This window comes from Bombina bombina, chromosome 1 (assembly GCF_027579735.1).
Source record: "Bombina bombina isolate aBomBom1 chromosome 1, aBomBom1.pri, whole genome shotgun sequence".
In the NCBI taxonomy this organism is placed as follows: Eukaryota; Metazoa; Chordata; class Amphibia; order Anura; family Bombinatoridae; genus Bombina; species Bombina bombina.
The window spans coordinates 525,965,245-525,986,331 of NC_069499.1; the positions used below are offsets into that span (position 1 = coordinate 525,965,245).

At 41.9% G+C, this 21,087-nt stretch overlaps 1 protein-coding gene across 1 annotated transcript in view; it reads right to left on the reverse strand.

Annotated features, from left to right (window-relative positions):
- The window catches only part of PIKFYVE (phosphoinositide kinase, FYVE-type zinc finger containing), a 563,129-nt gene that overhangs the window by 474,890 nt on the left and 67,152 nt on the right, over nt 1–21,087 (reverse strand). Inside the window, exons 5-8 of the mRNA XM_053713067.1 lie at nt 14,797–14,968; nt 14,364–14,565; nt 8,744–8,833; nt 287–425 (exon numbers count right to left, since the gene is read on the reverse strand). Coding sequence (XP_053569042.1) covers nt 287–425; nt 8,744–8,833; nt 14,364–14,565; nt 14,797–14,968 — 603 coding nt within the window. The remainder of the gene's footprint in view (nt 1–286; nt 426–8,743; nt 8,834–14,363; nt 14,566–14,796; nt 14,969–21,087) is intronic.

The window sequence follows — 21,087 nt, forward strand, 5'->3', positions numbered from 1 at the left end:
ATCATTTAAAAGATGCTCTGTACAAACATTTAATTTGGGGAGTGTGGTAAACTAGCAGCATAACCAGTGTGCTTTACTGTGGAAATTCAGTGGTGCTTGTTACTACCATATAATGGGCTGTCTTTAGTGATTGTCCTGTGCTGAAGTGATTGTATGGTGGTTCAGATACTGTATTGTATATCTACTGTGCACAATATGTTAAGCTAATTTGAGAACTATACATTTGTTATTTACAATGATCATCTTATTCCTGATAATTTTGCATTAGGCAATATCTGTACTTCACCAAAAGAATCTTGCGCTCCTCCTCATTGGTGTCATTTTTCAGGTAGGTTCGAGAGGCCTGTGGACTAACTGAAGACTCATAAGCTGGAACCATCGGTGAACAAGAGCGATCCAGGGATAGATTTGTAATGCTTGCAGACCTGTAAAAGTATATAAAAGAAAACACAAGCATTAATTACATATAAGAGTAACTTATAGCATAATGGTGCTAACCCTGTAGACTGTAAAATATTTGGAAATGGCCCTTCACTTCCCATATACTTTTTGGATAGTAAAAATAGCAACTGCCATGTATTGTCATTAGTTCATTTACAAAACATTTTTGTAATGTTTTGTTATAATATAAAGGGGGTATACATTATGTATTATATTTCCTTATTTTATGTTGTTATTTTATTATTACATTTATCATTTGTATTAATATTTATTCCTGTTTGAATCACAAAGGAAATGGCTCACCATTTTCGAAAAATATCAGACGCACCACAGTTTTCAGTAAAAAGCAAGATGTGTTCTCTCACTGGTAAAGTATTTAATTGGTACATAATTCCAATTACCTTGTTTGGAATTAAGAAATAGGCTTCATTGTTAAAGGGACACTCAAGTCAAAATAAACTTTTATGATTCAGATAGAGCATGTTGTTTTTAGTCACTTTCCAATTTACTTCCATTATCAAATTTTGCACAGTCTTATTATATTCACACTTTCTGGGGAACAAGATCCTACTGAGCATGTGCACAAGCTCACAGGGTATAGGTATACTAGTCTGTGATTGGCTGATGTCTGTCACATGATACAGGGCGACGGAAAATGTGAGAAAAAATTAATTTGTCAGAAAACCTATCTGCTGCTTATTTAAAATTCAGAGTAGGTGTTAAATCATTGTCTTTTTATAATACACTTGTTAATTATGCAATTCTACTGCATTTTAACGAAATTTCTCATAATTGATTCCATAATTGCAAAATGATATATAGTTTTTAAATATTTGAAAACTAGAACAAGAGTGACACCGAGTTAGAAGCACATTGGTTTAAAAAAAAACAACTTAATTTGGCATTAGAATATTCAAATTGTTCCAGATAAAATTGGACTTTTGACAAATGAAGAATGTTATGGGCAGAATTAGCATCTGCAGGTAGATTCTTATTATGATATAGAGTACACAACACAAAGGAGGAGGACAACACTGTAGAATGAAGACCAGATACACTAACTAGACACAGGTGGAGGCGATCCATGATGAAATTTAGATAATTTTACAAAATATAATTTTGTTATAAAATGTTACTATAGAATACTGCAGTTATTTCTTGGCCATTGAAATAATTTAGATATAACTTTAAGTTGTAAAACTGTATCATATTATGCATAATGTGATGTAAAGTTAGTAAAAGGTTGTACTTATGAATGTTCCCAGTTTTGTGTATTGGCTCAGGTTAACTTATTCTTGTCTGGATATATGAAGACTTATTATACTATTGCAACACTTAAAAGGATATGAAACCTAAAAATGTTCTTTTGTGATTCAGACAGAATACAATTTAAAAAAGTTTCCAATTTACTTCTATTATCAAATTTGATTTTTTTTTCCCCATGATATTCTGTGCTGGAAACAGTGCTGCAATCTAGTGCTCTTGCAAATGGATAACAAAACTGCTGCCACATAGTGCTCCAGAAATGGTCTGGCTCCTAAGCAAACATCCCAATTTTTTCACAAAATATACTAAGAGAACGACGAAAAATTGATAATAGAAGTAAATTGGGAAGTGTTTTAAAATTGCATGCTCTATCTGAATCATGAAAGAAAAAAAACATAATTTATGCTTACCAGATACATTCCTTTCCTTCCTGGCAGGGAAAGTCCACAACTTCATTGCTTAATGTTGGGAAATATAACACCTGGCCACCAGGAGGAGGCAAAGACACCCCAGCCAAAGGCTTAAATATCCTTCCCACTTCCCCTATCCCACAGTCATTCTGCCAAGGGAACAAAGAAAATTAGGAGAAACATCAGGGTATAAAGGCGCCAGAAGAATTAAAGGGACAGTCTAGGCCAAAATAAACTTTCCTGATTCATATAGGGCATGTCATTTTAAACAATTTTCCAATTTACTTTTATCACCAATTTTACTTTGTTCTCTTAGTATTCTTAGTTGAAAGCTTAACCTAGGAGGTTCATATGCTAATTTCTTAGACCTTGAAGGCCACCTCTTTTCAGAATGCATTTTAACAGTTTTTAACCACTAGAGGGTGTTGGTTCATGTGTTTCATATAGATAACACTGTGCTTGTGCACGTGAAGTTATCTGGGAGTAGGCACTGATTGGCTAAACTGTAAGTCTGTCAAAAGAACTGAAATAAAGGGGCAGTTTGCATAGGCTTACATACAAGATAATCACAGAGGTTAAAAGTATATTAATATAACTGTGTTGGTTATGCAAAACTGGGGAATGGGTAATAAAGGGATTATCTATCTTTTAAAACAATAACAATTCTGGTGTAGACTGTCCCTTTAATATAAAAAATGGAGCCACACATCAAAAAATAAACGGACGTGTACTCTCCCTGCCAGGAAGAAAAGGAATTTATCTGGTAAGCATAAATTATGTTTTCCTTCCATAAGGCAGGGAGAGTCCACGACTTCATTCCATACTGTTGGGAAAACTATACCCAAGCTACAGAGGACACTGAATGAATAAAGGGAGGAAATTAAAAAAAAAAAAAAAAAAGAAGAAGAGGTGAACCCTATTCTGAGGGCACCACAGCCTGCAAAACTTTTCTCCCAAAGGATGCTTCAGCCGAAGCAAATACATCAAACTTGTAAAATTTAGAAAAAGTGTGTAAGGAGAACCAGGTAGCCGCCTTACAAATTTGATCCATTGAAGCTTTGGTCTTAAAAGCCCAGGAGGAAGCCACTGGTCTAGTGGAATGAGCCATTATCCTCTCAGGAGGCTGCCGTCCGCTATCTCATAAGCTAAATGGATGACACTCCTCAACCAGAAAGATAGGGAAGTCGTAGTAGCCTTCTGCCCCTTAAGCTTCCCCATATAGGCGACAAAGAGGAAGATTGTCAGAATTCCTTAGTAGCCTGAAGATAGAACTTCAAGGCACGAACCACATCTAGATTGAGAAGCAAGCGTTCCTACGCTGAAGGATTAAGGAAACAAGGAAGGAACAACAATATCTTGATTAATGATACGGTCCGACACCACCTTAGGGACAAACCCTAATTTAGTACGTAAAACCGCCTTATCAGCATGGAAAACAAGATAAGGGGAGTCACATTGTAAAGCAGAAATCTCAGAAACTCTGCGCGCAGAGGCAATAGCCAGCAAAAAAAGAACCTTCCAAGATAACAATTTAATGTCAACAGTATGCATAGGCTCAAACGGAGCCTGCTGCGAAACACTAAGAACAAGATTTAGTCTCCAAGGCAGAGCCCCAGATGTAAACACAGGTCTGATGGTAATGGAGGAAAAAGATATACGAGTCTGAACCTCCATGGTACTGATAGGGCATCTATCAGTTCCGCATGAGGATCCCTCGACCTTGACCCGTACCTGGGTAGCTTGGTATTGAGGCGGGATGCCATGAGATCTATTTCCGGCGTCCCCCACTCACTGCATATCTCTGCAAACACCTCGTGGAGAGACCATTCCCCTGAGTGAAAGGATTGCCTGCTGAGGAAGTCCGCTTCACAGTTGTCCACACCCGGAATGTGGATTGCTGACAGCGTACATCTGCGATTGCTGACAGCGTACATCTGTGAATCTCCGCAAATTCTAGTATCTGACATACTTCTCTCATCGCCAAGGAACTTCTCGTTCCCCCCTGACGGTTGATGTAGGCAACCTAAATTATATTCTCTGATTGGTATCTGATAAATTAAGACAAACCCAGAAGAGGCCAAGCCTTCAAGGCATTAAAGATTGCCGGAGTTCCAAAATATTGATTGGAAGGGAGGACTCCTCCTGAGTCCACAGACCTTGTTCCTTCTTGGCACGCTAAATGGCTTCCCAGCCAGAAAGGCTAGCATCCGTAGACACAATCTCCCAGGACTGTCTCAAGAAGCACTTGCCTTGGGACAGATGATCTGGACAGAGCCCCCAGGAGAGCAAGTCTCTTGACAGGTTGTCCAGCACGATTTGTTGAGACAGATCTGAATGGTCGCCGTTCCATTGTCTCAGCATGCAGCAAGGGTCTGAGATGGATTCTGGCAAAATGAATGATGTCCGTACAGGACACCATGAGTCCGATCACCTTCATACACTGAGCAACTGAGGGTCTCGAGGAGGCCTAGAGGGCAAGACATGCAAAAGTAAGCTTGCAACATCTCTGATCTGTGAGGAATATTCTCATGGATATGAAGTGTATTATAGTTCACAGAAAATTCACCCTTGTACTTGGAGTAAGAGAACTCTTTTCCAAGTTTATCTTCCATCCATGTGATCGAAGAAGATTGAGAAGGGACTCTGAATGTTCTTCCGCTAGACGAAAAGATGGTGCCTGTACCAAGATATCGTCCAGGTAAGGCGCTACTGCAATACCTCAAGTTCTCGCAACGGTCAGAAAAGCTCTCAGAACCTTCGAAAAAATCCTTGGAGCAGTAGCTAGGCCAAACAGAAGAACTATGTACTGGAAGTGCTGGTCCTTCAGGTCTATTGTGGTCATAAACCGTATTTCCTGAACCAGAGGAAGGATTGAGCGAATTGTCTCCATCTTGAAAGAAGGAACCCTCAGAAACTTGTTTAGGCACTTCAGGTCTAGAATTGGGCAAAAAGTTCCCTCCTTCTTTGGAACCATGAAAAAGGTTTAAATAAAACCCCCTCTTTCTGGTGTAAGTAATGGGACAATTACACCTAGAGGAGAGATCCCGTACGCAAGCTAAAAAGGCAGCCCTCTTTTCTGGTCTTGTAGACAGACTGGAGAGTAGGAAACTGCCCCTGGGTGGATGAGACTAGAATCCTATCCTGTATCCTTGAGATACAACCTCCAGGACCCAAGGATCCTGTACATCCTGGAACCAAGCGTCTGAAAAAAAGAGACAGTCTGCCCCCTACTCAATCCGATCCCGGATCGGTGGCCGCCCCTTCATGCCGATTTGTTTTCGGCGGGCTTCTTAGTCTGTTTGGAATTATTCCAGGACTAAGCCGGTTTCCAAGTACCCTTGGGCTGCTCAGACTTCGATGAGGATTGCTGTTGTTGTGATTTGTAAGAACGAAAGGAACAAAAATTAGACAATTGCTGTTCCTTAGGCCTATTTTTCATGTCCTGCGGTAGGAAGGCACCCTTCCCTCCAGTAACCATAGAAATAATGGAGTCCAGCCCTGGACCAAATAAAATCTTCTCCTTGAAAGGAAGAGAAAGAAGTCTGGAGGCCAAGACTTCAACCAGAGACCCCATTGGGCTAGGACCGCAAAGCCAGAAGCCTTTGCATTTATGCGAATAATCTGCATATTCGCGTCACAGATTAAGGAGTTATCAATTCTCAGAGCCTTAATTCTCTTCTGAATATCCTCAAGGGGAGTCTCCACCTCAATGAGCTCTGACAGAGTGTTGCACCAGTAGGTAGCTGCTCCCGCAACCGCGGCTACAGCTTTCACCGGTTGAAACAAAAACCCCATATGTTGAAACATCTTCCTCAGAAAGGTTTCCATTTTCTTATCCATAGGCTCTCTCAAAGAGTAAACTATCCTCCAGGGGTATAGTAGTACGCTTAGCCATCGTAGAAATAGCACCATCCACCTTAGGGACGGAGCCCCATAATTCTAATTGAGTCAGGGACCGGGAATCATTTTTTTTAAAGTAGACGAGGGGGAAAAAGAAGTTCCTATTCATTCCCATTCATTACTAATAATGTTTGCCATCTTAACTGACTCAGGAAAAGTCAGAGGGACCTTCCTGTCTTCAAAAACCCTGTCTAATTTAGGGATCTTAGGTTCCTCAGGGAGAGTAGCCTCTGGAACCTCTAGTGTAGATAGAACCTCCTTTAACCCCTTGAGGGCCAACGATGGCTCTGAGCCATCGCAAATTGTCTCAGTCAGGTGCTAACAAAGGCTAAGAGTCATCGCTAGCACTCTCCCACCTTGAGGGAGATCTGGAGGCTCCCACCCACTCCTACCCTGGCGATCGGGCCTGTATAGTGACAGGCATCGCCAGGGCTTCACGTTTTGTCCAGTGACGTCACGCGCAATGACGTGATGACGTCACCGCACAACTTTATTGACAAATTATAACGACAAGTATAGGGAAAGGGGGCATGCTGCTTAGAAGCCTGTATCTCAGGCATCTAAGCAGCTACAGACCCCTAAGACTTATACCGTTGGAAAGGTAATCACCTAACCTTTCCAACGGTATAACTCTTGGGGATCTGAACAAAACAAATAAAAAAGTTAAAAAATATATATATTTAAAAAAAAAATTAAATCAGCTTAGCACCCAAATCTAAAGGAGGGTTCCTCCGCTGAAGAAGGTTTAGAAACTGAAGACTCCGACTCAGAAAGTTCACCCTCTGAAACTACAGAGGTTAACTCATTCTCGGATAGCTGGGACATAATAGTTAAATCCGACAAATATTTAGAAGACTCTAAGTCAGGAGAACTATGTTTAATCTTTTTCTTGCGTTTGTTAGAATGAGGTAAGGCACTCTGGGCCGCAGACAACGCCAATTGTAAGTATGCGGTAAAGTCTGCAGGAAAAAAGCCCCCTCCAGATGGAGGATTAGTTGTGCTGCGAGGAACTGCATGTGGAGCGGGTAGGGTAGAAAGTGTAGTAATCTCTCTGGATCCAGATTCCTGAGAGGTAGACAGCTCAGAAGGGCTAATAGAGCTATGAGTATTAGCAGGCTTGCCTCCCTTCTTAGACTTTAGAACAGTGCTTAGGCAAATGGAACAAAAAGAAATTGAGCAGGCGGGCAAACCACGGCATCCTCACAATATAAACAGGAATTATTAATCAGTACAGAAAGAGCGGAACCTTCTAAGGTAATATCAGAGTCCTCCATAGCTAGGATATATTTACAGAAGGACAGACAAAAAGTAAAAAAAACGGCACCTTTATAATCCCAATGGCTGGGGCACTCAGCACCTCCTAGACCCAGGCAACAAACAGAGAACACAGTCTCCTAGGAGGGATGTTCGCAGCAAGATCATAGGAAAAACTAAAAGACCGTACCCGGTCACGAAATGCGTAGAACAGGACTTCCCCTGCTATGAAAAAGGTGCCAAGCTATTTTGAGCTGCGCAACACACCAAAACGAAAGTGAAACCTGTTTGTTCCAAGCCAAAAGCACACAGTCTATGAGCCAAAAAACTCTCACATAAAAGCAGTTATAAAAAACCCCTTGCTGTTCAAAAAATCTCCCTGAAGGAGATATTAACCCTTGATCCTATTGAGGCATAAAGGAGCCACACTGTAACCCTGTATAACAATGTATAAATAAAACGATCTTACCTCCAGGATCCATGCTGTGGAACAGGCACAGTGTGACAGCCTTGAGATGACGCCTCAAATGGACTTGAGTGTGTAACAGCAAGCAGTGAAACTCGTCAACACGGATTGCCCGGGAGCTGTTAGTCAGCAGTCTGGATGGGTTCGCAGAAAAACTTTCCGTGCATCTCCAGACTTTCATCAATCTTCTTACTGAGAGGTTGACATGATTACTTAAAACTCCAGTCCTTTTTTGAAGGGAAAATACCCATTACAGGACTATCCAAATCTTCTGACACTTCTCTGCCACCTCCTATAGTAAAGAAAGGCAAATAATGCCCGGGGGATAGGGGAAGTGGGAGGGATATTAAGCCTTTGGCTGGGGTGTCTTTGCCTCCTCCTGGTGGCCAGGTGTTGTATTTCCCAACAGTAAGGAATGAAGTCATGGACTCTCCCTGCCTTATGGAAGGAAAATTGTGTTCCCTATCCCTTTAAGACTAAATGTATTTTTTTCTAATAAAAAAAAAGGTAATTATTCACTAACTTTTATTTGGGAGTTAGTTTGATTTGATCATTATACTTTAGATTATTTTGCATATATTAGTTTATTTTATACATATCAATTACTAAATCATTGGATTATAATAATTTGCATGTAATCATATTTGTTGATATTTACTATTGCCTAATAAACTCTATTTTTATATATTTTATGACTAATATAGATTTAACATTGGACACCAATTATGTTTTAGCTTCACATAAAAGAGTTTGTAGACATTTACCATGGTGTTTTGTAGTTACAAGACTGGTAAATGAAGTAGTTTGTATAATTTGCTTGTGATGTAACATTACATGCTATTCTTTGTATTTTTGTTACAAAAACCCTGACAATTTCCTTCAGCTTATTTTTTTGAGTTTTTAAGTTAAAGTTAAAATATTAAAAACAGAAAAAATATGACTTTTAAATGTAGTAGCAGTAAATATTACACAAACTAAATTGTAAGGCAGAAAGCAGTTATCAAACCTGTTTCTTGCAGGAGATTTCCCAACATCTTCTTGCACTGATGCCAAACGTGTTGCCAGTGATGGCTTTGTTGTTTCTTGATGAACCAAACTAGAATGAAAAGCCAGTTGATTATATCAGATAATCTGTAAAATGCTATTGCAAGATTCATTTACTTGTCTAAAGAATATAAAGTTCCTGAGTGAAAACCTATAAAATGATACCAACTGCTTATAAAAATGTATGCATCCAATTGCAGCTGCGACATGTAGGCATTGATCTGACACTGAGGAGCCTGCAACTACTTAAAAGGACAGTATACCCTAAATGCTTTCCCCTTTAATTTGTTTGCAGCTCCTTTTACTTGTTAACCTTATTTTGGCACTTTAAATAGCTGATTTTGTCTGTGGTATCCCTACCTATACTGAAGGTTTCAATACCTAAGAATAGGCTCAAGAAAAGCTATGTAAACATAGCCAGCAGAAGAAAACAGAATTTATGTTTACCTGATAAATTTCTTTCTCCTACGGTGTATCCGGTCCACGGCTTCATCCTTACTTGTGGGATATTCTCAATCCCTACAGGAAGTGGCAAAGAGAGCACACAGCAAAGCTGTCCATATAGCTCCCCTCAGGCTCCGCCCCCCCAGTCATTCGACCGACGGTTAGGAGAAAAAGGAGAACCATAGGGTGCAGTGGTGACTGTAGTTTATAAAAATAAATTTAAACCTGACTAAAATGCCAGGGTGGGCCGTGGACCGGATACACCGTAGGAGAAAGAAATTTATCAGGTAAACATAAATTCTGTTTTCTCCTACATTGGTGTATCCGGTCCACGGCTTCATCCTTACTTGTGGGAACCAATACCAAAGCTTTAGGACACGGATGAAGGGAGGGAACAAGTCAGGTAACCTAAACGGAAGGCACCACTGCTTGCAAAACCTTTCTCCCAAAAATAGCCTCCGAAGAAGCAAAAGTATCGAATTTGTAAAGTTTGGCAAATGTATGCAGTGAAGACCAAGTCGCTGCTTTACAGATCTGTTCAACAGAAGCCTCATTCTTGAAAGCCCAAGTGGAAGCCACAGCTCTAGTAGAGTGAGCTGTAATTCGTTCAGGAGGCTGCCTTCCAGCAGTCTCATAAGCCAACCGGATGATGCTTTTCAGCCAGAAAGACAGAGAGGTCGCAGTCGCCTTTTGACCTCTCTTCTTACCAGAATAGACGACAAACAAGGACGAAGTTTGTCTGAAATCTTTAGTTGCTTTTAGGGAAAACTTCAAAGCACGAACCACATTGAGATTGTGTAACAGACGTTGCTTGTTAGAAGCTGGGTTAGGACACAGAGAAGGAAAAACTATTTCCTGGTTAATATTCTTATTGGAAACCACTTTTGGAAGAAAACCAGGTTTGGTACGTAAAACGACCTTATCTGTATGAAACACCAGATAGGGTGAATTACACTGCAAAGCAGACAATTCAGAAACTCTTCTAGCGCTTCCCAGTTGTCCACTCCTGGGATGTGAATTGCTGATAGATGGCAGGAGCGATCCTCTGTCCATTTGATGATCTTGGATACCTCTCTCATCGCCAGGGAACTCTTCGTTCCCCCCTGATTGATGTACGCTACAGTCGTCATGTTGTCCGACTGAAATCTGATGAATCTGGCCTCCATTAGTTGAGGCCATGCCTGGAGCGCATTGAATATCGCTCTCAATTCCAATATGTTTATCGGGAGAAGAGATTCTTCCTGAGACCATAGACCCTGAGCCTTCAGGGACTCCCAGACCGCGCCCCAGCCCAAAAGACTGGCGTCAGTCGTGACGATGATCCACCCCGGTCTGCGGAAACTCATTCCCTGAGACAGGTGATCTAGAGACAGCCACCAGAGGAGTGAGTCTCTGGTTTTCTGGTCCATTTGAATCTGGGGAGACAAGTCTGCATAATCCCCATTCCAGTGTTTGAGCATGCACAGTTGCAATGGTCTTAAATGAATTCGAGCAAAAAGAACCACGTCCATTGCCGCAACCATTAGTCCTATTACCTCCATGCACTGAGCTATGGAGGGCTGAGGAATGGATTGAAGAACTCGACAAGCGTTCAGAAGCTTTAACTTCCTGACCTCTGTCAGAAAGATCTTCATTTCTACGGAGTCTATTATTGTTCCCAGAAAGGGAACCCTTGTGGACGGGGACAGGAAACTTTTTTCTATGTTCACCTTCCACCCGTGAGATCTGAGAAAGGCTAAAACAATGTCTGTATGAGCCCTTGCTTTGGGAAGGGACGACGCTTGTATTAGAATGTCGTCTAGGTAAGGTGCTACTGCAATGCCCCTCGGCCTTAGCACCGCTAGAAGGGACCCTAGCACCTTTGTGAAAATTCTGGGAGCAGTGGCTAAACTGAACGGAAGAGCCACAAACTGGTAATGTTTGTCCAGAAAGGCGAACCTCAGGAACTGATGGTGATCTTTGTGGATAGGAATATGCAGGTACGCATCCTTTAAGTCCACGGTAGTCATGTATTGACCCTCCTGGATCGTTGGTAAAATTGTCCGAATGGTTTCCATTTTGAATGATGGAACTCTGAGGAATTTGTTTAGAATTTTTAAGTATAGAATTGGCCTGAAAGTTCCTTCTTTTTTGGGAACTACAAACAGGTTTGAGTAAAAACCCAGTCCTTGTTCCGCTGTTGGAACTGGGTGTATCACTCCCATCTTTAATAGGTCTTCTACGCAACGTAAGAATGCCTGTCTCTTTATCTGGTCTAAAGATAAGCGAGACATGTGGAACCTTCCCCTTGGAGGAAGGTCCTTGAACTCTAGAAGATACCCCTGAGAAACAATTTCTAGTGCCCAGGGGTCCGGAACATCTCTTGCCCAAGCCTGAGCAAAGAGAGAAAGTCTGCCCCCTACTAGATCCGGTCCCGGATCAGGGGCTACCCCTTCATGTTGTCTTGGTAGCAGCAGCAGGCTTCTTGGCCTGTTTGCCCTTGTTCCAGCCTTGCGATGGCTTCCATGCTGGTTTGGGCTGGGATGCGTTACCCTCTTGTCTAGTGGCTGTAGAGGTGGAAGTCGGTCCGTTCCTGAAATTGCGAAAGGAACGAAAATTAGACTTATTTTTAGCCTTGAAAGGTCTATCCTGTGGAAGGGCATGGCCCTTTCCCCCAGTGATATCTGAAATAATTTCCTTCAACTCTGGCCCAAATAGGGTCTTACCCTTGAAAGGAATATGCAAGAAATTGGTTGAAGAAGAAAACCCTGTTGAACAAAGATTTTCTTAAGTAAACCTTCTAATTTTTTATCCATAGGATCTTTGAAAGCGCAACTGTCTTCTATTGGTATAGTTGTGCGCTTAGCTAGCGTTGAAACTGCCCCCTCTACCTTAGGGACCGTCTGCCATGCGTCCCTTCTAGGGTCAACAATTGGGAACATTTTCTTAAATATAGGAGGGGGAACAAAGGGTACACCTGGCTTCTCCCACTCCTTAGTCACGATATCCGCCACCCTCTTAGGTATCGGAAATGCATCAGTGTGTACTGGGACCTCTAAGAATTTGTCCATTTTACACAATTTTTCAGGGATCACCAAAGGATTACAATCATCAAGTGTAGCTAGGACCTCCTTAAGTAGGGCGCGGAGGTGTTCTAGCTTAAATTTAAATGCTATGGCATCAGGCTCTGTCTGCTGAGAAACTTTCCCTGTGTCAGAAATTTCTCCCTCAGACAGGCCCTCCCTCACCGCCAAGTCAGACTGATGTGAGGGCACTACAGATAAATTATCCTCTGCGTCAGCTTGCTCATTTTCTGTGTTTAAAACTGAGCAATCACGCTTCCTAGGAAAAGCTGGCAGTTTGGATAAAAATGCTGAGAGAGAATTATCCATTACTGCCGCTAACTGTTGCATAGTAATCGCAATTGGTGCGTTAGATGTACTGGGCATCGCTTGCGCGGGCATAGCTGGTGTTGACACAGAAGGGGAGGATAGTGAGCTATCTTCACACCCTTCAGCTAAAGAATCATCTTGGGCTATATCTTTAAGTGTAATTGTACGGTCCTTAAGCTGTTTGGACGCTATAGCACATTTCACACATAAATTTAATGGGGGAACCACCTTGGCCTTTGAACATAGGCTATCTGAAGGTTCAGACATGTTTAACAGACTTAAAAGTAACTTCAAAGCAATAAAATTTATTTTTGACAAAAACGTTACTCTCTCTTTAAATAATAAAAGTGCACACTTTATTACTGAAACATCAAAAACTCATCCGATTTTTATGAAATTTTCACCACAGTGTCATAATGCTTTGAAAAGGTTGCACATAAATTTTCAGACCAATTAACCCCTTAATGCCCAAACCGGAGATAATAACAGCAGTTAACCGGTTAACACACTACAGTACTCTGCCACAGCTTGCCCTGTGGCTTTTACCTTCCTTAGGGTTATTTTGGTAAGAATATAAGCCTCCCTGGAGCCCTTCCTGATGCCTCCGGACTCCCCACGTGAAGCTGCATGAACTGGCTAGTCAAAACAAGTGCACAATTGAGGCGTGAAAATGAGGCTTCCTTCCTCAGCATACCAGAGTGGAGGGGCCTTTCTGACTAGATTAGGTGTCCAACTAAGTGCCAGGCGCAAATTAATCCCCAAAAGTGTTTTAAGTTGATAAAAAAACACCTATTTAAGTTGAAAACTTGCTAAAAAGCAATCGATTAGCCCACAATAGTGTCAACCAGCATAAGCCCTTAAAATAAGCCATCCTTTTATTGCTGAATCTAATAACAATGGCTTACCTATCCCAGAGGGATTTTCTGACAGTCTTCTAGCATTACTGGGTCTTGTTAGAAAAATGACTGATCATACCTGAAGCAGTTAAGCCTGCAAACTGTTCCCCCCAACTGATGTTATCTGGTTTCAACAGTCCTGCGTGGGAACAGCAATGGATTTTAGTTACTGGTGCTAAAATCATAGTCCTCTTAGCAGAAATCTTCTTCACTTTCTGCTGCAGAGTAAATAGTACAAGCCGGCACTATTTTAAAATAAACTCTTGATAGAAGAAATAAAAAACTACAACTAACACCACATACTCTTTACCACCCCCGGGGAGATGCTACTAGTTAGAGCGGCAAAGAGAATGACTGGGGGGGCGGAGCCTGAGGGGAGCTATATGGACAGCTTTGCTGAGTGCTCTCTTTGCCACTTCCTGTAGGGATTGAGAATATCCCACAAGTAAGGATGAAGCCGTGGACCGGATACACCAATGTAGGAGAAATTATAATCTCAGTAGTAGGTAAGCAATAAAATGTTAATGTTCAAACACCAAACCTGGTTATTTCATATACAGAAATAAACCAAAAGAAGCAATTTCTCATACATTTTATACTGTGCAGCTGGTATAACAGTCAATGGAAAGACATTAATGTAAAAACTAAGCTATGATAAAGTTTTGGTATGTTGCGTTGATCATACTGTTCTATTTGCAGATTGTCCTACAATAATATCTGTTGGTATACTCTCTAAGATAAGTTCACTGCATGGAGTACAATCCAGAATACATAGAGCTAGTGATTTACATAAATGAGGTTATTAAAAGATCGAATAGGGAGTTAGTTTATTGAGCACTAATTATAATAGTAACAGCTTAAATGATACTACCTCTGCCAAGCTAAGTCTTCCTCTAAGAAAATGTTACGACTGGACTTTCTTCCTCCAACAGGGGTTCGGGGCTCCCCAGGATCCAGAAGAGACACAGAGCAGGAGTTATCGGAGAGAGCATTTAGATCCTCTCTGATGCTATCAGTGGAGTGAGCGTAGTTTATTGCAATCTTACAGCAGTAAGTACAAGCTCGGAGGTCCCCTGGCAGAAAAGGCAGGATGTGGCATGAAAACACAGTAAAGCAAAATGATCCAGCAAAACGATTCACAGTTAAACATATGATTACCCAGAGGAATCCTATATTTGTTTACAAAAAAAAAATCACAGTATAATGTCCTCTTAATAAAAAAAACAAAGATGTAGTTTTTCGTGCAAGGATATTCACAGAAAAATGCTCTTAAGAGGGAGCCATAGCCAAAATGTTTATCCAACCTGTATATCCCATGAATTTCCCAGGGATCTCCTGGTTACAGCAGCGGCTGCAGAAGATCTGCCCACAAAGTCTGCAGTGGTGCCTCCTTCTGAATGTGGTAAATTTCTCACTGCAGTCATAACACTCTTTACATTGACTGTCAGGCATCCAGTACTGCTTTAAGTCACTATCCTAAAATAACAGGGACAAAATGAATGGCAAAAAACAAACACTCCAAATGATAAGATAGACAAAACAAAAAAGGGATTGTATTATTTAGCCAGTGTACCAATTCAGTTTTAAGCCTTTAAAACTATACTAGAGAGAAAACAAAATTTATGCTTACCTGATAAATTCCTTTCTCCTGTAGTGTGGTCAGTCCACGGGTCATCATTACTTCTGGGATATTAACTCCTCCCCAACAGGAAGTGCAAGAGTATTCACCCAGCAGAGCTGCTATATAGCTCCTCCCCTCTACGTCACCTCCAGTCATTCGACCAAGGACCAACGAGAAAGGAGAAGCCAAAGGGTGTAGTGGTGACTGGAGTATAATTCAAAAAAATTTTTACATGCCATAAAAAACAGGGCGGGCCGTGGACTGACCACACTACAGGAGAAAGGAATTTATCAGGTAAGCATAAATTTTGTTTTCTCCTGTTAAGTGTGGTCAGTCCACGGGTCATCATTACTTCTGGGATACCAATACCAAAGCTAAAGTACACGGATGACGGGAGGGACAGGCAGGCTCTTTATACGGAAGGAACCACTGCCTGAAGAACCTTTCTCCCAAAAACAGCCTCCGAAGAAGCAAAAGTGTCAAATATGTAAAATTTGGAAAAAGTATGAAGAGAAGACCAAGTTGCAGCCTTGCAAATCTGTTCAACAGAAGCCTCATTCTTAAAAGGCCCAAGTGGAAGCCACAGCTCTAGTAGAATGTGCTGTAATTCTTACAGGAGGCTGCTGTCCAGCAGTCTCATAGGCTAACCGTATTATGCTACGAAGCCAAAAAGAGAGAGAGGTAGCCGAAGCTTTTTGACCTCTCCTCTGACCAGAATAAACAACAAACAGGGAAGACGTTTGTCGAAAATCCTTAGTTGCCTGTAGATAAAATTTCAGGGCACGGACTACATCTAGATTGTGTAGCAGACGTTCCTTCTTCGAAGAAGGATTAGGACACAAAGATGGAACCACAATCTCTTGATTGATATTCCTGTTAGTGACCACCTTAGGTAGGAACCCAGGTTTAGTACGCAGAACTACCTTGTCTGAATGAAAAATCAGATAAGGAGAATCACAATGTAAGGCAGATAACTCAGAGACTCTTCGAGCCGAGGAAATCGCCATTAAAAACAGAACTTTCCAAGATAACAGCTTGATATCAATGGAATGGAGGGGTTCAAACGGAACACCCTGTAAAACATTAAGAACTAAGTTCAAACTCCATGGTGGAGCAACAGTTTTAAACACAGGCTTGATCCTAGCTAAAGCCTGACAAAAAGCTTGAACGTCCGGAACTTCTGACAGACGTTTGTGTAAAAGAATGGATAGAGCTGAAATCTGTCCCTTTAAGGAACTAGCGGATAAACCCTTTTCTAAACCTTCTTGTAGAAAAGACAATATCCTCGGAATCCTAACTTTACTCCATGAGTAACTCTTGGATTCGCACCAATATAAGTATTTGCGCCATATCTTATGGTAAATCTTTCTGGTAACAGGCTTCCTAGCCTGTATTAAGGTATCAATAACTGCCTCAGAAAAACCACGTTTTGATAAAATCAAGCGTTCAATTTCCAAGCAGTCAGCTTCAGAGAAATTAGATTTTGATGTTTGAAGGGATCCTGGATCAGAAGGTCCTGTTTCAGAGGTAGAGACCAAGGTGGACAGGATGACATGTCCACTAGATCTGCATAACAAGTCCTGCGTGGCCATGCAGGTGCTATTAGAATCACTGATGCTCTCTCCTGTTTGATTCTGGCAATCAATCGAGGAAGCATCGGGAAGGGTGGAAACACATAAGCCATCCCGAAGGTCCAAGGTGCTGTCAAAGCATCTATCAGAACCGCTCCCGGATCCCTGGATCTGGACCCGTAACGAGGAAGCTTGGCGCCATGAGATCTATCTCTGGTCTGCCCCAACGTCGAAGTATTTGGGCAAAGACCTCCGGATGAAGTTCCCACTCCCCCGGATGAAAAGTCTGACGACTTAGGAAATCCGCCTCCCAGTTCTCCACTCCCGGGATGTGGATTGCTGACAGGTGGCAAGAGTGAGACTCTGCCCAGCGAATTATCTTTGATACTTCCATCATTGCTAGGGAGCTTCTTGTCCCTCCCTGATGGTTGATGTAAGCTACAGTCGTGATGTTGTCCGACTGAAACCTGATGAACCCCCGAGTTGTTAACTGGGGCCAAGCCAGAAGGGCATTGAGAACTGCTCTCAATTCCAGAATGTTTATTGGTAGGAGACTCTCCTCCTGATTCCATTGTCCCTGAGCCTTCAGAGAATTCCAGACAGCGCCCCAACCTAGTAGGCTGGCGTCTGTTGTTACAATTGTCCAGTCCGGCCTGCTGAATGGCATCCCCCTGGACAGATGTGGCCGAGAAAGCCACCATAGAAGAGAATTTCTGGTCTCTTGATCCAGATTCAGAGTAGGGGACAAGTCTGAGTAATCCCCATTCCACTGACTTAGCATGCACAATTGCAGCGGTCTGAGATGTAGGCGTGCAAAGGGTACTATGTCCATTGCCGCTACCATTAAGCCGATCACCTCCATGCATTGAGCTACTGACGGGTGTTGAATGGAATGAAGGACACGGCATGCATTTTGAAGCTTTGTTAACCTGTCTTCTGTCAGGTAAATCTTAATTTCTACAGAATCTATAAGAGTCCCCAAGAAGGGAACTCTTGTGAGTGGAAAGAGAGAACTCTTCTTTTCGTTCACCTTCCATCCATGCGACCTTAGAAATGCCAGTACTAACTTTGTATGAGACTTGGCAGTTTGAAAGCTTGAAGCTTGTATCAGAATGTCGTCTAGGTACGGAGCTACCGAAATTCCTCTCGGTCTTAGTACCGCCAGAAGAGCACCCAGAACCTTTGTGAAGATTCTTGGAGCCGTAGCCAATCCGAATGGAAGAGCTACAAACTGGTAATGCCTGTCTAGAAAGGCAAACCTTAGATACCGGTAATGATCTTTGTGAATCGGTATGTGAAGGTAAGCATCCTTTAAATCCACTGTGGTCATGTACTGACCCTTTTGGATCATGGGTAAAATTGTCCGAATAGTTTCCATTTTGAACGATGGAACTCTTAGGAATTTGTTTAGGATCTTTAAATCCAAGATTGGCCTGAAAGTTCCCTCTTTTTTGGGAACCACAAACAGATTTGAGTAAAACCCTTGTCCTTGTTCCGACCGCGGAACCGGATGGATCACTCCCATTAATAAAAGATCTTGTACGCAGCGTAGAAACGCCTCTTTCTTTATTTGGTTTGTTGACAACCTTGACAGATGAAATCTCCCTCTTGGGGGAGAGGATTTGAAGTCCAGAAGGTATCCCTGAGATATGATCTCTAACGCCCAGGGATCCTGGACATCTCTTGCCCAAGCCTGGGCGAAGAGAGAAAGTCTGCCCCCCACTAGATCCGTTCCCGGATCGGGGGCCCTCAATTCATGCTGTCTTAGGGGCAGCAGCAGGTTTCCTGGCCTGCTTGCCCTTGTTCCAGGACTGGTTAGGTCTCCAGCCTTGTCTGTAGCGAGCAACAGCTCCTTCCTGTTTTGGTGCAGAGGAAGTTGATGCTGCTCCTGCTTTGAAATTACGAAAGGAACGAAAATTAGACTGTTTAGCCTTTGGTTTGGCTCTGTCTTGAGGCAGGGCATGGCCTTTACCTCCTGTAATGTCATCGATAATTTCTTTCAACCCGGGCCCGAATAAGGTCTGCCCTTTGAAAGGTATATTAAGCAATTTAGATTTAGAAGTAACGTCAGCTGACCAGGATTTTAGCCACAGTGCTCTGCACGCCTGAATGGCGAATCCGGAATTCTTAGCCGTAAGTTTAGTTAAATGTACTACGGCATCCGAAATAAATGAGTTAGCTAACTTAAGGGCTTTAAGCTTGTGTGTAATCTCATCTAATGGAGCTGATTCAAGTGTCTCTTCCAGAGACTCAAACCAAAATGCTGCTGCAGCCGTGACAGGCGCAATGCATGCAAGAGGTTGCAATATAAAACCTTGTTGAACAAACATTTTCTTAAGGTAACCCTCTAACTTTTTATCCATTGGATCTGAAAAGGCACAGCTATCCTCCACCGGGATAGTGGTACGCTTAGCTAAAGTAGAAACTGCTCCCTCCACCTTAGGGACCGTTTGCCATAAGTCCCGTGTGGTGGCGTCTATTGGAAACATCTTTCTAAATATCGGAGGGGGTGAGAACGGCACACCGGGTCTATCCCACTCCTTAGTAAAAATTTCAGTAAGTCTCTTAGGTATAGGAAAAACGTCAGTACTCGACGGTACCGCAAAATATTTATCCAACCTACACATTTTCTCTGGTATTGCAACTGTGTTACAATCATTCAGAGCCGCTAACACCTCCCCTAGTAATACACGGAGGTTTTCCAGCTTAAATTTAAAATTTGAAATGTCTGAATCCAGTTTGTTTGGATCAGAACCGTCACCCGCAGAATGAAGCTCTCCGTCCTCATGTTCTGCAAATTGTGACGCAGTGTCTGACATGGCCCTAATATTATCAGCGCACTCTGTTCTCACCCCAGAGTGATCACGCTTACCTCTTAGTTCTGGTAATTTAGCCAAAACTTCAGTCATAACAGTAGCCATATCCTGTAATGTGATTTGTAATGGCCGCCCAGATGTACTCGGCGCTACAATATCACGCACCTCCCGAGCGGGAGATGCAGGTACTGACACGTGAGGCGAGTTAGTCGGCATAACTCTCCCCTCGTTGTTTGGTGAAATATGTTCAATTTGTACAGATTGACTTTTATTTAAAGTAGCATCAATGCAGTTAGTACATAAATTTCTATTGGGCTCCACTTTGGATTTAGCACATATAGCACAGATATCTTCCTCTGAATCAGACATGTTTAACACACTAGCAAATAAACTAGCAACTTGGAAATACTTTTCAAGTAATTTACTATAATATGAAAACGTACTGTGCCTATAAGAAGCACAGAAAAAGTTATGACAGTTGAAAATTAATAAACTGAAAAGTTATAGCATCAAAACTTTGTAAAAACACAATTTTAGCAAAGGATTGCTCCCATTAGCAAAGGATAACTAACCCTGATAGCAGAAAAAAAATACAGAAATAAACGTTTTTTATCACAGTCAACTACAATCTCACAGCTCTGCTGTGAGTGATTACCTCCCTCAAAACAAGTTTTGAAGACCCCTGAGTTCTGTAGAGATGAACCGGATCATGCAGGGAAGACAATAAACTTCTGACTGAATTTTTTGATGCGTAGCAAAAGCGCCAAAAAAGGCCCCTCCCCCTCACACACAACAGTGAGAGAGATCAGTAAACTGTCATAAATTAAATAAAACGACTGCCAAGTGGAAAAAATTAGTGCCCAAAACATTTTTTCACCCAGTACCTCAGAAAATTAAACGATTTTACATGCCAGCAAAAAACGTTTAACATTAAATAAATTAAGTGTTATTAAAAAGCCTGTTGCTAGTCCCTGCAAATTAGGCTAAAGTTTTATGCATACAGTATAATTCCAGTGAAGTGCCATTCCCCAGAATACTGAAGTGTAAAATATACATACATGACAGCCTGATACCAGTTGCTGCTACTGCATTTAAGGCTGAGTTTACATTATATCGGTATGGCAGAATTTTCTCATCAATTCCATTGTCAGAAAATAATAAGCTGCTACATACCTCTTTGCAGATTAATCTGCCCGCTGTCCCCTGATCTGAAGTTTACCTCTCCTCAGATGGCCGAGAAACAGCAATATGATCTTAACTACGCCGGCTAAAATCATAGAAAAAACTCAGGTAGATTCTTCTTCAAATTCTACCAGAGAAGGAATAACACACTCCGGTGCTATTATAAAATAACAAACTCTTGATTGAAGGTATGAAACTAAGTATAATCACCACAGTCCTCTCACACATCCTATCTATTCGTTGGGTGCAAGAGAATTACTGGAGGTGACGTAGAGGGGAGGAGCTATATAGCAGCTCTGCTGGGTGAATCCTCTTGCACTTCCTGTTGGGGAGGAGTTAATATCCCAGAAGTAATGATGACCCGTGGACTGACCACACTTAACAGGAGAAAAAGCACTTATTTTC